This window comes from Topomyia yanbarensis, chromosome 3 (assembly GCF_030247195.1).
Source record: "Topomyia yanbarensis strain Yona2022 chromosome 3, ASM3024719v1, whole genome shotgun sequence".
Lineage (NCBI taxonomy): Eukaryota > Metazoa > Arthropoda > Insecta > Diptera > Culicidae > Topomyia > Topomyia yanbarensis.
The window spans coordinates 60541145-60559409 of NC_080672.1; the positions used below are offsets into that span (position 1 = coordinate 60541145).

The 18265-nt window shown below is 38.6% G+C and overlaps 1 protein-coding gene across 1 annotated transcript; it reads left to right on the plus strand.

Annotated features, from left to right (window-relative positions):
• Positions 1-17355: 17355 nt before the first annotated feature.
• On the plus strand, positions 17356-18265 carry LOC131693848 (uncharacterized). The gene is made up of 2 exons (XM_058982047.1): positions 17356-17670; positions 17727-18265. The coding sequence occupies exons 1-2, from the start codon at positions 17665-17667 to the stop codon at positions 18234-18236; spliced, it is 516 nt and encodes a 171-aa protein (XP_058838030.1). The 5' UTR covers positions 17356-17664; the 3' UTR covers positions 18237-18265.

Here is an 18265-nt window from a genome sequence, read left to right on the forward strand (position 1 = left end):
TATCAATTCTTCAAAAGGGCTAATGTGATTTTTGTAAACAAATTTATTTCGCTCATTATTCCGCTGTCGAGTTGAATTTCATGAAAGATACACTTGGTAGAATCAATTTCAAAAGTCTTTTGTGTTGAAATTATAACAAATTAAGAGAAATCAGCAAAACAAAAGTTTGTTTACTAATCTTATTAGCCCTATTCAAAAGTTGATATGGAATTGAAACCTGAAAAGGTACCCGAATACCGCGTTGGATACATAAGTATGATAAATCTACCGTAAGTGTTGATAGCTTCCCTTCCAGTGCGCTATAAAACGGTTTTGTTAGACAGAAGGACTTGTTTGTAGTTTAGTTTCTTTTATGCCATGACCAGTTTTCCGATATTATGCAATATAAAAGATCGAAAGACTTAAGGACATGCTGAATAGAGTCACAAGGTGGCAGCTAAAATGGCTGCCGTCGTTTGTGCTTCTTCTTTTTATTTCATCGTCAAAATCAAAACATTGCATTGGCGCGCAAGACAAAATCGTTTGTAACTTAAATGTCTTAGCTCATATTGCTTAGAAATTGTATCACTGTATGTAAGCATGTTAGCACATGCATATGAATAGATTCTCTTTACGGAATTTTGATTCGTTTGGGAAATTTGTACCTTTTTATTTTTCAAAACAAATGAAACACGTGGAACAAAAATCAGTCAGCTGATTGCTGGACGATACGCTTGTGTGCGTACCATCTCCTATTGGTATAGTACGTTCTAGTCGCACACAGATGCTAAACGTAAGCCGAACATACCCGAACATAACCGAAGCTTTGTTATGATTTTGACATCGCTTCACCTTAATGCACCATGGAACAAACCTGTCGCGCGTTGCTGCGACTTTCAACGAAATAAGCGATGCCACGTATTTTTGTGTCATATCTGCAGTGGTAGTTTAAAAAGTCTGTAAATATTTTCAAATGTCTGCAAAAATGTGAATGGAGAAAATCTTACCATAATAAAGTTTATTCCAATATACGGTATCACTTCAATAGATTTATATTTTGTGAAGAACAGCTTTTTTTTAAATTTATGTTGTATCAAGTGCAATATACTACAAAGAGGATGGCATCCTTGATGAAGTTTAGGACAATTTCCTTCCTTCGTTGGACAGTGCGTCACGAATTGAAGGTGGCGTGCCTTATCCGGAGGTTCTGGAGCTCCAAGCAGTTGGAGCAGTTATCTGTGGTAAAACTACCCGTTCATACCAAAGGCGTTGTTTATGTTATAAAGGCTCGCTCAGAGTGAAGCCAAATCTACCTAGCGAACAGTCAGATGGCTACCTATCGTGCAAAGTAAATAAACATTCTGCTTTTGGATAACATGCAAGAAAAGTATTAGTGTTGAGAAAACTAATATCATGGCAAAATATTTTAATCGTCCAAACAAGACACTGAATTCAGTTTATTATACTTTTTTGTAAGGGATCATCTATAAATGACGTAGCATTATATGGGGGAGGGGTGTGATGTGTGACGACAGGGGGGTAGGGGGTCATGTCATGCTACGCAGCTTTTTTAAAGGGGAATAACTAACATCGCTTTTTATTTTTTTTTATTTTACGGAGACAAGGGTGGGGGGAGAATTACCGTCAAGCTACGTAATTACCAGGGGGTATTTAGAGGTTTGTGACGAAATGCTACGATGGGGGAGGGGGGTGTTAAAAATCACGTTATTTATGGATCGTCCCTAACAATGTAAAATAAATTACATGGAATAGTATTAAGAATGAAGTGCTATAAGCCACACAACAGCAGGTTTTCAATTCACTCCACATTAATTCATTGTGTAACTCGGTTGAAGTCACGCAAAGTTACAACAAAAATTGTGGGTGCCTGGAACAAAGAAGGGGGCATCATTTTGGGCAGTGTTGCGCACGAGGGGCAAGCACTAGCAGGTTTGAGTGCGTCGTATTGAAAATATCAACGTATTTTGAATATAACTAAAGTAAATAATGAAAGTATTTAAAAGTACTTCTGTTGTACTTAATAAGGTACTTAATGTAATTAATGTCGATGTGTACGTACTTAAAGTATTTAAAGTACATCTTGGCGGTAATTAAAATACTTTGCGTATTTAAAGTACGAAGGCGCTGTACTAAAAATCGTTTCAGTAATTAAAGTACAATGAATTTGATGCGTACTTTTTCAAATCTTTGCGGTGCTTAATGTAATTTATGGTACTTAACCCATTCATGCCCATGTTGTTTGTGGACAACTACATTTTTAAACAGCTATAACTTTTGATTGAGACGAGATTTACTCACACAAACAAGTAAGGATCATTAATGTGATTATTGCCTTTAATTTGAGAATTAACAGTTACAAAGATCAGCTCTAGAACTGAAGTTATTGCAATTAGTCTGATGGGATTCCGATGGAGCAGTGCTGCCAGGGACAGTTTACGTTGACGACGTAAAATGATTTTTTCATATATCTTCATTATGGTGCAATATTATTGAAAACTGATAAAACTTATCAATTTAGACTGTCGTTGGCTACGTTTTCCACGTAATTGGACTATTGTAATTATTCTAGGAGAATTGTATTGAGCATTAGATGGTAAAAATTGACCAGCTTCTACCACAGCCATGGAAGCACCTATCTTTATGAAAATAGGCTTTTCGTGTTTCTTGACCCCATCGTTTTCAAGGAAATATAATTTTGAAACCCTACATGCACTAGAAAAAAGTTGGGCATGAAAGGGTTAATGGTACTTAAAGTAACTAATTATGTAAGACTTTTGGCACTGCGTCGTATTGAAGATTTAGTGCTTGCCCCTCGGTTGCGCATTCCTCTGTACGGGACTCTGTAATACCACAGACTCTAGTTCAGACTTTGATTTTTCGGGACTCTGATCATCAACGGCCTACCGGGGTATACAAAAGATCATTGTCTCCCTGTGATCAAGTTCATCTATGACAAACCAATAGAACACTAGAAATTCGGTTTGATGAGCTCTTTGCAGAAATAGCAAAAGCTTCCATAGAATCTGATAAGCAAAAATTCCATTTTTTTTATTTTTAAAGAGACTTTTAACAAATAAACACAATAAAAGTATTTATGTGTATTTCTGCTATTACTATAGCGTACTAACAGCGTAATTGAAGTATCGCAAAGATCCCAACCTTTTGTATTGAATCGCAAATAAACACAACCATATTAACAGCGTGTCGATTTTATCCTAACGAAAGGGTGTCTTTTTTACCCACAACTGCGAACATTTTTTTAAAAAGCAGTAAACAATATTGAACACCTCAAACTCCCCAAGTAGCAATTCTGGTTTTATAGCACACTACAAGTGCATTCTAAGTTTTAAGAAGGGTTTCAAGAGTGCCATAAAACCTCAATTGTGACTAGGGTCGTCTTCAATGCACCCATTTGATCATAGGAAAGGCCAATGATAATAAATACTGAAAAAAGTGGTGATTTGAAAAGCGTTTGTTCGGTTAAAACCTTAAAATCTACTAACAAAATCTAACATCCAGCTGCGCACGAACGCTGTTGTCGCATGTTTTGTTTATTTTTATAACATTTGACAAACTAACGTAAATCCATTCATGAAATGAATAAAAATTTGATTTCTAGGGAAAGTTGTGGGGTGTCGGTTTTACCCATTATTCCCCTAAGGATTGTTTTCGTGGTTAGGTGTACAACAAATTTGTATCAAATTAGAAAATATGCAAAAATACGTCGAACAAAGTTGATGTAAAAATGGAAATTACATCAACTTTGTTCGACGTTTTTTGTAGGGTTTTGACGTCTTACACGCAACGTAAAATACATTATGAATTTCTATTTTGATCGAAAGAAATGCAATAAATTTCGTTGATTTTTAAAAATACATCACAGGTGATCTGGCTCTAGGGTACAAACGTGAGTCATGAGTCCCACATAGTGCCAATATACTACGGGCCAGGCTTGTGAATAAATAAATAAATAAACAAAACACACACTATTAAAAGCTTGTTCGGAGTTACGTTTCCAATTGTAAATTCAATGTACAAACTAGATTTTGATTTACTGCCATGTCCCGATTACACTGTGCTACAGTGGTTTTGTACTTTTCAAGAGACCTAGTATAGTTTGTAGATCTCATCAAATGCAACACAAAACCATGTATGACAAATGTTGTATACCCTCAAAATCTTGATTTATAGCAAAAAAAAAGGTTTTTCGAAAATTTCGGCGCTAATTTTTTTTGCTTGATCATTTTTCAACCAATTTTAAATTTTTTGAGTGTTTTGGAAAGAAGAAGACTTTTTTCTTCCAACAGTATACTATGTTCTGTTCTTCTGTCAAAAGTACTATGCGGTTTTAGGACAACAATATGAAAGTTACCATTAGTTTGCTATTTTTTCATTAAAAATATAAAAATTGCTCAACATTTTTATTTGGAAATGTCTTTATTTAAAAAAAAAATAAGAAGAGTATTTAATTCCGCATCCAATGACTTATTTTTGATCAAAATCGGTTGAAAAATAGCTGAGTTATTAATTTTGTCTCCAAATTAGAAACCCACTCGCATGAACTCTTAAGGGGTTAGTGAGGTAATGTCTCGCACTATAAGATGCCAGAATTATATCTTCCGTTATTTTATCCGATTTCATGTTCAAAGTTCACACACATACTTTTGAATGTATACGGAATCGAGCAAAAAAAATCGTCTTTTTGAAAATTTTATATGAGACCGTCGCCTTAAAAGTTCATGCCAGCAAGTTTTTAATTTGGAAAAAATTAATAACTCTGCCATTTTTCAACCGATTTTGATTATAAATAGGTCGTTGGAGACGGAATTAAATGTTTTCCTTAAATTTTTATTAAAACAAAATGTGGATCAATTTTCACATTTTAAATGAAAAAATAGTAAAATAATGGTAATTTTCATATGTTTGTCCCAAATCCGCATAGTACTTTTAACAAAAAAACATAACATAGCGTATTGTTGAAAAGGTCATTTCTTCTTCTTTTCAAAGCACTCAAAATTTTTTAAATCGGTTGAAATATGACAGCGTAAAACATTTTTTTAGGGACGAAAGTTCCGAAAAATCGTTTTTTGCTATAAATCAAGATTTTGAGGGTATATTAAATTGATTAAAGGCGGTTTTGTGGTGCAGACCTACAACCTTTACTATATCACTTTTAGAGTACATTTAATTATTTTTATTTTGTAGCACCGTGTTATGTATTGAACTGATGATAACGGTTGATTAATAATAGACGAATTTCGCGCCAACTTGAACAAATGTTGGCAGCACCTTCTCAGATTTTGATGAAACTTTCTATACATGTTTGTCACAAAAAGTTTGCACACTTTGTTTTTCCAAAAATGATCTAGCCTATGTAACCGCCGGTTACGATGAGTAATTGATGGCTCCGCCACAGTAAATAACAATCCTTGAGCGGTTCAATATTTTGCCCTCCCAGTATCCAAATCCAACTCTGCCTTTTCCTGCTACGAGCTCCACTGCCAACCAAATGGTACCCACATATCATTACACAGTACTTGTTTACAGCGGTACCTGTCTCATTTAGCCGCCGCTACACTCGATGGGTAAAGCAACCAGAAAAAGAGTTAGCAGGCGGATATAGCCGAGCTATCAAACTTCGTAGATGTTCGGTTCATCTCCGGTGCCGACAGGATACCGTTCTAGGCTCAGCTCCAGACACTGATCCTTCTTTTCGTATCTGACCTCTAACGAAATTAGAAGTGCGCGGGGAGTGTTTAAGTTTATTAAATTACAGTAAATAGAGAGTCAAGAGTAAAAATTAAATAAATGAAAATATCGTGTTAGCGAAGTTAATGATAAAAATTAAAAAAAAAGTAGTACGAAAGTGAAATCGGAAGCATTTGAAGACGGTTCACAAACCAATTAAAATACCGGAAAAAAGGTCCCCAGAGGGCCTTTTATTCTTGGCTCTAGATTGCTATCTGGAGATTAATCCTTCGTAGGACGATAGAACGGGTCGAGGTCCGGAGCACCGTGCCATTTCGACTTCGTCTTCAACACCACGTGTCGAAAATCAACCACAGAACCATCTAGAACGAACGCCACACGTCAACCTCCCGTCGTCTTGTAACATTGCGAATCGGCAATCAAGCAACCGGTCGAATGGACTCCCGGGAATAGGAATGACCATCACTACACCTAACATCGGGCCCTGAAGTACTCGGTTCCCTTTTCCAATTCCAGCGTCATATATGGACGCCTCGAATTCACGGCGTGTGTCCTGCTCCAACAGCATCGGTTCCGCATAAGACCGCCGTATATCGCCGCCACTAAACAGCAACCGCTACCGTCAAGATCCACCGGGCATGCATGCAACGTTGACAGATGATCCTGTCAGTTTCCGTCTACAACCGATAAAAACCGCAAGTAGCAAGTGACGTCACTTAGGGTAATTTAGTTAATAAATAGTGTTAAGTTCTTTTCAAACCGGTGAGAATTGTACTGTATAAGCACTGAGCCTTGAATTAGCAAATTTGCACCACGTTTACTTCTTGCTCGGGTTTCGGACTCGAAAGGAGTCGCCAGCCCTCGTCTTTGGTTATCGGTCGAAAAGATTTATCAGGTCGTAGCTTTTGAGCATCCCCCACGTAAGTACACCCGTTTGCTGGTCTTCGTCTGGTTGCATTGTCTGTGCCATTGCCGGATGCAAATGGGTCACCCTCTAAATGAGTGTACCTGATGGTGTGTGGCACCCATATTCACCACAAGTACACGCAGAAAAATGTATTGTAGATACAGCAATATTCTGGTTCAATTTCAACAATAATTATTATTATCTCAGAGCTAATAATATTCCATATTTGATTCAAGCCGCAGTATTGCTGTTTCTACAATATATTCTGGTTTTGACAATTCTAGATTTCAATCGTGTTATCAGTTGAATTCAATATTAATTCGTCAAAAGGGCGAAACTGTTTTTTGTAAACAAACTTGTTTCGCTCATTAGTTTGCTGCAGAGTGGAATTTCATGAAAAATATGCGTTAATGCAAATTTTTACCCTTCGTAGAAGTAATTTCAGTTGTTTTCTGCTTTGAAATTATAGTAAATTAAGAGAAATCATCAAAATAAAAGTTTGTTTACAAATCTTATTCGCCCTTTTGCAAATTTAATATGGAATTAACAATATTATTGTTGAAACGATTGACCGTGTTATTGATCCAATGATACCAAGAAGATTACTTCAACAATATACTTTTGTTGAAACAACTAATAACACAGTCACTATTGATATATTTGTATATTTTATTAATTGTAAAATAAAAAATCTTTTTTAGTTTTCACTTTGAGTTGCCATCGATGTACTTTCAGCATGCTATATTTTGAATTGCCAATGATGTACTTTCATCATGTTGCGTTTGTTCTGAAAGTTTCAAAGATAATGTTCAATATTGTTAATTATTTTAACATTGACACTTACCAGAGAGTATAACCGGTGTCTGGCTCTGCAACTGTTTTGTATATGCTGGCATATGGTATGCATAATAGGGATCTTTAGGGGTGTGCGGGTTAAGGCATATTCTGATGCAGATTAGTACCGTGAGGTAGTATCTCAGTCCTTTTTCAATTTTTTGGCCCGAAACTATTGAAAAAAAACATTTTTAGTTTGTTTCCTTTTAGGACAATAACACATCCAAACCCATGAGACTTGCACGACTCTATAGGTTGCCTTATCAGATCTACCATAATTTGCAGATTAAACTTGGGATAGCAGGCTGCTAGCGGATTGACAAAGTACCAGATCATGCTGTGTGGGGTGCTGTCCCGGTTAACAATGAGGCGAACGAGATATTAGCAGATACGTCATTTAGTAGGACAACTGTCAGTTTGCTGGTTGAATTTAATTTGTTTTTTTTTAATTTAAAAATCATAAAATAATAATTAAGGCTTAAGAATGATATGAGTGTACTCGTAAGGACACCCGCTACCAAAACATATGAAAAACTGGCGCAATTTTTTCCAAATTAAAGATCCCTATTGGACTGTAAAGTTTTTTTTTAATGAAAATTTACAATTGACAATTAAAATGGGTCTTTGCTATATGGTAATTCACTGACAGATGAAAAATACACGCTTATGTACTACTAAAGAATATTAAAAGAAAAGAAAATTTGGTTGGAATAAAAATAATATTGTTGATTCAATAATAAAATAATGAATGTTCAACAATCAATAAGCATCGATTCAAAAATAGGCTGCCGATTGAAATCAAAAATGCGTTTTGTTGGTTTAATCATCTGAAATTGCGCTGCGTGTAAGCATACTTTTCCCACCCTGAGCAGCTCGAGGTAACACCTGTCTTTTGAAAAGGGCCAAACTTTTTTACCATTTTTTTTCAAATAACTATAGTCTAACAATGACAAGTCCTCATCAGTCTCTACGCATCGCTCGATCGAGATAGAGGTGTTTTGTTTGTCGGTCTGTTGGAAAAAGAACAGTGCAGTAATCCGCGTTCAAGGTTATTTTGCCATTCTCTGCCTCTTCGAGGTTTGAACTTTTACTTTCTTTTGTGCGTGTGTTAACCGTTAGGCCACATTCCTCAACCTTTTGTTCGTAAAGCGAGGATTGAACAATAACCAGCTATTTAAGCTGGACTAGTGCGTCGTGGGAAACGAGTATACAGATAAGTGAAATCCACCTTTTTGATACATTTACGGCTTTTTCCCGTCTGCGCGGGTGCTGACCCCGTGCGTTGACGGTGTCGATGGCTTCCTCCCCGGATGGCCAAATGGAGATCGAGTCGACTCCTAAGGCTCTCCCCCGACCCAAACAATATCCAGAGCTCTCGACCGGTCCCTTTGTGGTCTTCTTTCGGCCCAACACAAAATCGCTGAATCTATTACAGATTTCAAAAGACCTGACGGAACGGTTCTCGGCTGTGACCGAAATAAAAAAGGTCCGCTCAGACAGGCTGAGGGTCGTGCTGACTAACTCAAAGCAGGCAAACGATATTGCTTGCTGCGAGCACTTTACGAAGGACTATCACGTGTATATTCCAGCTGTAAAAGTACAGTCTGAAGGCGTTGTCACCGATGACAGTTTGACATGCGAGGATCTGCTGCAGTACGGGGTTGGCCGTTTTAGAGACCGCATACTTCAGCCAGTGAAAATACTCGAGTGCAAGCGTTTGCACTCAGTAGTAGTTGCGGGGGATGGTTCAAAAACGTACCCCCAATCAAACTCTTATCGGTTGACCTTCGCTGGTACCGCTTTGCCAAATTACGTCCTCTTGCACAAGGTTCGTCTGCCTGTGCGTCTGTTTGTGCCGCGGGTCATGAATTGCACAAAGTGTAAACAATTGGGTCACACAGCCACCCATTGTAGCAATAAGGCCCGCTGTGGAAAATGCGGGGAGAATCATCTAGATGATTCGTGCAGTAAGAATGCTGAGAAGTGTCCTTACTGTGCAGAGAATCTGCATGATATCTCGGCATGTCCCGCGTACAAACTACGCGGGGATAAACTAAAACGTTCCCTTGCGGGACGATCCGAACGTTCTTTCGCAGAAATGCTCAAGAAAGCTACACCACCAACCTCAACAAACATCTATGCTCACTTGCCTCCTAACGAGGGCGAAGCTGATGACCCACAAGAGGGAACATCTACTAGAGCGCCTAGAAGTTATAGGAAGAGGAGGAACATTTCTTCTCCTAAAGTTCGTTGTAAAGGCCAGAAGGTATCCCTTGACGGGACTCCGAAAGTCACATCTATTGGAAGTGTTGCAACCAAACCGAAGCAATTAGCTCCTGGTCTCGGAGGATTAAACTCAGAGAAGGAGTTCCCAGCACTTCCCGGAACATCAAAAATCCCAAGTGTTCCTCTGTTTCAGTTCGAGAATAATCGGGGCACTGGAATTATCAAACTCTCGGACATTGTGGACTGGATAATAAAAACTTTTAATATAACTGATCCTATTAAAAGTCTTATGTTAGCTTTTCTCCCTACAGTAAGAACATTTTTGAAGCAGTTGACTGCTAAATGGCCCCTCCTTTCAGCGATTGTATCCTTCGATGGCTAACTCATCGAACGAGGTCACGGATTTGATCACTGTTCTACAGTGGAATTGCAGAAGTATCATTCCGAAAATCGATTCCTTCAAAATTTTAATAAATAATTTGAGCTGCGATGCATTTGCATTATGTGAAACTTGGTTAACTTCCGACATAGATCTCAACTTCCACGACTTTAATATTATTCGCCTGGATCGAGACACCCCCTATGGAGGAGTGCTTTTGGGGATCAAAAAGCGCTATTCCTTCTACAGAATTAATCTTCCCTCGATAACAGGTATTGAAGTTGTCGCTTGTCAAGTAACAACCAAAGGCAAAGATCTTTGCATAGCTTCCATATATATTCCCCCCAACACCGCGATTGGGCATCGCCGGCTACATGACATCATAGAATCCTTGCCTGCACCGCGACTAGTTTTAGGCGACTTTAACTCTCACGGTACGGAATGGGGTTGCCTTTATGATGATAACCGTTCCTCTTTAATTCACAATATTTGCGACAACTTCAACATGACAATTCTAAACACGGGTGAAATGACACGGATTCCTCCCCCACCAGCGCGCCCAAGCGCATTAGATTTATCCCTTTGCTCTACCTCGCTAAAGTTAGAATGCGCGTGGAAGGTAATCTCAATCAATAACGGCTCAAGGCCATTGGAAACAATCAATATTTCGTATGACCTCACACGAAATATCGATTGGAAGAGCTATGCTGCCGCGATATCCGACAACATCGAATCTACTCAAGAACTTCCTCCGGAGGAAGAGTACAGCTTTTTGGCTGGCTTGATTCTCGACAGCGCGAATCAAGCTCAGACTAAGCCAGTACCCGGCGCGAACATACAAAAACGTTCTTCCAATCCCTGGTGGGATAAAGAGTGCTCAGACGTGTACGCAGAGAAGGCCGCCGCGTTTAAGACCTTCCGGAACGTCGGGTTACCCGCTAGTTTTCGACAGTACGCGACGTTAGACAAGCGAATGAAAAGTTTGATGAAAGCCAAAAAACGCGGTTATTGGCGCCGGTTCGTCGACGGATTAACGAGAGAAACATCGATGAGCACTCTTTGGGGAACAGCCCGACGTATGCGAAATCGAAACAGTACTAATGAGAGCGTGGAATATTCAAACCGTTGGATATTCGATTTCGCCAAGAAGGTTTGTCCGGATTCCGCCCCGGTACAGAAGATCTACCGCGCCGCGTCCCGTCACGATAACGCGAACGAAACACCTTTTTCGATGGTGGAGTTCTCACTTGCTCTCTTGTCGTGTAACAATAAAGCTCCAGGGCCAGACAGAATCAAATTCAACTTGTTGAAGAATCTGCCAGACTCTGCCAAGAGACGCTTGTTGAACTTATTTAATAAGTTTCTTGAGGCTAACATTGTCCCACACGATTGGAGGCAAGTGAAGGTCATCGCCATCCAAAAACCAGGAAAACCAGCCTCCGACCACAATTCGTATCGACCGATCGCAATGCTATCTTGCATCCGGAAGTTGTTCGAGAAAATGATCCTATCCCGCCTCGACAATTGGGTCGAAGCAAATGGCTTACTGTCAAATACACAATTTGGCTTTCGCAAAGGCAAAGGGACGAACGATTGCCTTGCGTTGCTCTCAACCGAAATTCAAATGGCCTATGCTAGTAAAGAGCAGATGGCATCAGTGTTCCTAGATATAAAGGGGGCTTTTGATTCAGTTTCGATCAACATTCTTTCAGAGAAGCTGCATGGTCTTTCAGCGACTTTAAACAACTTTTTACTAAACTTGTTGTCGGAAAAGCACATGCATTTTTCGCATGGTGACTTATCGACATCACGATTTAGCTACATGGGCCTTCCCCAGGGCTCATGTCTAAGCCCCCTGTTATACAATTTCTACGTCAACGATATTGATGAATGTCTTGACAATTCCTGCACGTTAAGACAACTTGCAGACGATGGCGTGGTGTCTGTTACGGGACCCAAAGCTGTCGATCTACAAGGACCATTACAGAATACCTTGGACAATTTGTCTGCATGGGCTATTAAGCTGGGTATCGAATTCTCCACGGAGAAAACTGAGCTAGTTGTATTTTCTAGGAAGCGTCAACCAGCACAACTACAGCTTCTATTAATGGGTCAAACTATAGCTCAGGTCTTCACAGTAAAATATCTAGGGGTCTGGTTCGACTCGAAAGGTACTTGGGGATGCCATATTCGGTATCTGAAACAGAAATGCCAACAAAGGATCAACTTTCTTCGTACAATAACCGGAACGTGGTGGGGTGCCCACCCAGGAGACCTAATTAGGTTGCATCAAACAACGATACTGTCGGTACTGGAATACGGATGCTTCTGCTTTCGATCCGCCGCGAACATACATTTCATCAAACTCGAAAGAATTCAGTATCGTTGTTTGCGTATCGCCTTAGGGTGCATGCAGTCGACCCATACGATGAGTCTCGAAGTCCTGTCGGGCGTTCTCCCGCTGAAAAATCGATTTTGGGAACTCTCATATCGATTGCTCATTCGATGCGATATTTTGAACCCGTTGGTGATTGAAAATTTCGAAAGGCTTGTTGAGCTCAATTCTCAGACCCGTTTCATGTCCCTGTACTTTGACTACATGGCGCAAAATATTAATCCTTCTTCTTACAATCCCAACCGTGTGCATTTCATAAATACTTCTGAATCTACTGTTTTCTTCGACACATCCATGAAAGATGAGATTATTGGAATTCCGGACCACATACGCCCACAAGTGGTTCCAAATATTTTTTATAATAAATTCCGAGAAGTCGACTGTTCTAAGATGTTTTATACCGACGGATCAAACCTCGAAGGGTCCACTGGCTTCGGTATTTTCAATCAAAAGTTCACCGCCTCCTACAAACTCAGTGACCCTGCTTCAGTTTACGCCGCAGAACTAGCTGCTATTCAGTATACCCTTGGAGTCATTGACACATTACCCGCAGACCATTACTTCATCGTCTCGGATAGTCTGAGTTCTATTGACGCTATTCGCTCGATGAAACATGGAAAGCATTCCTCGTATTTTTTGGGGAAAATACGGGAGCTACTGAGTGCTTTATCTGACAAATCTTTCCAGATTACCTTGGTGTGGGTCCCTTCTCATTGCTCCATTCCGGGCAATGAGAAAGCGGACCCCTTAGCTAAGATGTGTGCCATTGAAGGTGACGTTTTTGAAAGACCAATTTGCTTCCACGAATTTTTCAGTATTACTCATCAGAGAACCCTCGAAAGTTGGCAAACCTCGTGGAGCAATGGGGAGCTAGGAAGGTGGCTACATTCGATAGTCCCTAAGGTATCGACGAAACCTTGGTTCAAGGGGATGGATGTGGGTCGTGACTTCATTCGTGTGATGTCCCGACTCATGGCGAACCATTACACGCTGGATGCACATCTCCGACGTATTGGGCTCGTGGAGAGTGGTATCTGCGCTTGTGGCGACGGTTATCACGATATAGAGCACATAGTCTGGGCGTGCACCGAGTACAGTTCCGCCAGGTCTCGGCTTATGGACACCCTCCGGGCCCGAGGAAGACCACCCAACGTCCCGGTTCGAGATGTGTTGGCAAGCCGCGATGTCCTCTATATGTCCCTTATATACACCTTCATAAAAACCATCAATATCCAACTTTAACTGCCCCTTTTCCTTATCATTCTCAGAAACGCTCTCTTCCACCTGTACCATACACCCACGATGGTTTGATGCGACTCCAAGGCGACACAAAACATCCCTGTCGAATGAGTCAACAAACACGGGACCTAAAGCACGAACATCACACGCACAACTCGAAATGTAGCCGATCAACATCTGAGCCGCACTACGAAATCGTCTGGAGAAACCCCTGCCATCTTGAGAACGACCACCCGGCGTCCCAGTACATGATTCTTCCTGATGAAGGCCACCCTGATTCTGTAATCTATCCGTTGATCTCCCGAAGTCTGAAACTGAAATAATGTTCTCCCCCTGCCATGTTTGTCCACCCTACTTCCCCTGACTCTTATAGACAGAAGTAACACCCCTCCCCCCCCTCCAATATCTTCATGAAGCATTTAGCTCTTCTTGCCTTTTCTAGTTTTAACTATTATAATATATGATCTCGTTGAAAATGCCCAACTCTACTACCACATAAAATAACTCTAATTAATGTCTCCGAATCTTTACAAAATTTAATCACGCCCTCTAATTATTTCTACTTTTAAGATAGTCGTAAAAATATAAATTTCCCCCTTAGTTAAACATTATTTGCTCCAATAATCTCATTGCTAAAAAAGTCAAACCATATTGCCATAAAACTAAATGACCCCCAAATCTTACGAATTTCAAAAATCAATATGTAATCCCCTAGTTTTAAGTAATTTAAAATGTAAAACAAAACAAAATTGGCACCTTTAAGCTAACGCAAACCTGCCTTATCAAATAAACAAATTGAAAAAAAAAATGACAAGTCCTACAAAAAAATGTTGTGGGAATGATTTTTACAAAATTAGTCAAATTTTCGAATAAAAATATTGATCAAATTCTTCGTTCCTACACTGAAAAAAAAAAACGATTTTAAAAATTTAAAGTCGATTTAAAAAAAACCATTCTTTATTTGGATGAAATTTTGTTCCAAGATAGGTAGTTAAGTTCCCTACCTACCGTCAAAAGTTGAAGTTGGGCACTTTCAAGGAAAAAATATTATTTGAAAAAACTTTTCCTTGTTCAAACTGAATTTTTTTTCAGTGTATTTTTATCGAAAACTAAACCAATGAAAGTCATAATCATATGATCCATTTTCCCAGTTGCTAGTTGCCTGATACATGCAAAAAGTATCAGTAACGAATTTGGTGTATATTCATAACAAACTTGAATGAAGACTGGAAGATTGGAAGATCGAAAAACTGGAAGAAAGGAAGACTTGAAGACTGCAGTTCATGTGTTCCTCTCAAAACTGATAAATTTCATGAAACAATTGACAAACTTTTCTAAAATTTATTTTATGTCTGATGGAGCAGTAGCACAATACAAAAATAAGCAAAACTTCACAAGCTTGTGTAGACTCCAGTCAAAGTATGAGTTAAGCGCAGGATGGTATTTTGTTGCAGTATCCCATGGAAAAGGACCCTGTGATGCTATTGGTGGCACTCTCAATCGAATGGCTAAAGGAACCAGTTTCGCGACTATGCAAATACCATAACAACTCCCCGAGAGTTATATAACTAGGCGTTGAACAAACTGATAAAAAAACACAAAATTAATTTTCTGCTACATATTCACTGAACAGTATAACAAAATGTCAGAAGAACTTGAAGAGCTGTATAATAACGCCAAAAAATATCTGAAACTCAAAAATACCACAGTTTTGTACCTATTCCTGGTGGCAAAGTAGAGACGAAAGGGTATTCTAATTCAGAAGATGAACCAAAAATATTTTCCTTGTATAGAAATAATACAAAATAGCATGCATGAATATAGTTCTAAGACAAATGTTACATATAAAAATAAATAAATAATTATGTAAAATTCAAATGAAAGAAATGTCAAGAATGTTTGAATTTAAGTAAAGGAATAAAGCAATGATTTCATTACATCATACTTATAATATTTTGGTAGTACATTTTTCAGTTAAATAAACAAGCATAAGGTTATAAAAATAAATTGATAATTGGCGGAGATATGGCTTTTCCCCCGAAACCCTTTTTTATTTAAGAAGTTTGCAGTGATCACGATTGAAGACCAATAGATCATCTAAAGTCCCAAAATTCAAAAAAATGCATTAGTATATGAGTATTCCTCGTACCTTAACGATTAGTTGATAAATAATATTTTTTCCAGCATTCGAGAACGTTTTTAGTAAAAAATCGCTGTTTTAAGCTCTAAAAATTGTATTAAACAATTCTTATCCATGAAGCATAAATTTATAAATAAAAAAAGAATCGTTAAAGTACGAGAAAAATTAATTACGATCAATTGAAAAAAAAATAAGAAAATTGATTGAGTAGTTTTTCGGCAATCGTGATCACGGAAAAACCATTTTTAGTAAGACGACATTTCGAGATAATCGAGTTTAAAATTACAAATTACTACTGCTCTTGGTAGACGAAGCGCGGTTGGAAGCGCTGTAACTTTCGATCTATTTCTCGGATCTCTATAAAAATTTGGGAAAATATTATCAAGGAGTTGCACTTTTAGATAAAGTAAAAAAAATTTCGATTTCATGAAAAATGAAAAAGTATTAACCCCTTAACAAAAATAATCTTAGTTGCTAAATTAGACAATATCTTCTCACAAACTGAGTTTATTGGATTCTGAGATGATTATGACTTACATTGGTTTAGTTTTCTATAGAAATACACTGAAAAAAAAATTCAGTTTGGACAAGGAAATTTTTTTTTCAAATAACTTTTTTTCCTTGAATGTGCCCAACTTGAACTTTTGTGGTAGGTAGGGAACATAATTACCTATCTTGGAACAAAATTTCATCCAAATAAAAATGGTTTTTTTTTTGTAAATCGACTTTAAATTTTTAAAATCGATTTTTTTCAATGTAGGAGTCAATGAAGAATTTGATCAATATTTTTATTGAAAAATTTGACTAATTTTGTAAAAATCATTCCTACATTTTTTTGTAGGATGTCATTTTTAGACTATAGCTATTTGAAAGAAATGGTAAAAAAAAGTTTGGCCCTTTTCAAAAGACAGGTTAGATCATTTTTGGAAAAACAAAGTATGCAAAGTGGCTTTTTTTGAAAAAGTCTTCATGTACAGAAAGTTTTATTAAAATCTGAGAGGATGCTGCCAAATCGGAATACGATTTGGCGCGAAAATAAAAATTTGCTCCTTTTTACTCCAGTTTGCTACAAGAAGAAAAAAAGATAAGAAGAGAATACAGGAACGATTTTCTCCGACGTACTTCCAGTTTCTCCGGGTGCTGGAACAAACTAATTTAGGTTTGTTCCAGAACCAGGAGAAACTGGAAGTACTCTGGAGAAAATCGTTCCTTCTGGTAGCAAACTGGAGTAAAAAGGAGCAAATATTTTTTGCTCCGGAGCAACTTTCGTGCACTGGAACAAACCTAATGTATTTGTAGAATCCTAGGATGGAAGTTATAGATCGGATGACTACTTAGCCATTTGAACAAAACTAATGTCAACCTACCTAAAGTGTCGAATGTTCGAAAGTTTCATCAACATTAAGTTCACATAGACACCTTTTTCACTGTACTAGAGAAATAACATTCCTTTATAATTTTATTCCTTCTCGAAATTCCAGTGAGCAAGAGTCACTATGGCTAAACACTGTACTGGCACCAAACAAGGAAGCATATGAACACAAAAATTGACCTTGAATTGATTAAAATTATTATTAGGTGATGGGAAAATCATATAACCATGAAATTTCGATAGCTTCACCTTAATGGCATCAAACCCGATTTCCCGTTGTTTGACTTGGTAGGCTTTTTCAAGCGAAGAAAATAAAAATTCAGCTTCAAGGTGTTGAATCATTGATGAACTCTGCACCATGCACATCTAGATCTATAAAACGTACCGTTGTCCAGTCGGTGAAGCATCAGTCGTTTACAACCGTTGAAGCAATTAGTGCCTAACCAGCCGAGTGTCATCAACAATGAAGGTAAAAGTGAATTGATTGTTTAAATCACATGTGAGAAATTTTCGATATGTTTTTAGTTCTTCATTCTGTTATCTGTGGCAATTGCCCTTACCGCCGGAGCACCAGTGGACGAATCGGACAAGAAGGAAAAGCGCGGGCTCGTTGAAATCGGTCATAATTTTGGCTACGAAGAACCGTCCTTGTACGATAATCATCATGATGATTGGACCGATCATCATGTGACCAAGCACGTAACTGTCCAGAAGAACGTTGCGGTCCCATACCCCGTGGAAGTCGAGAAGCATGTCCCGGTAGCTGTTAAAGTACCCGTTCCGGTACATGTCGAGAAACAGGTTCCCGTCTACGTTGAAAAGAAAGTTCCTGTCTACGTCGAGAAGAAGGTTCATGTGCCCGTGGATCGCCCGGTGCCTTATCCCGTCAAAGTGAATGTGCCGGTCTACCATAAGGAGGTCGTCGAAGTTGCCAAGCCCTATCCGGTGCACGTTGAGAAGCCATATCCAGTGTATGTGAAGCAGCCGGTCTACGTTAAGGACCACCACTACAGCCACAAACCGTATTGGGGTTGATTCCGATTGAATGCTTTTCTATAACAAAC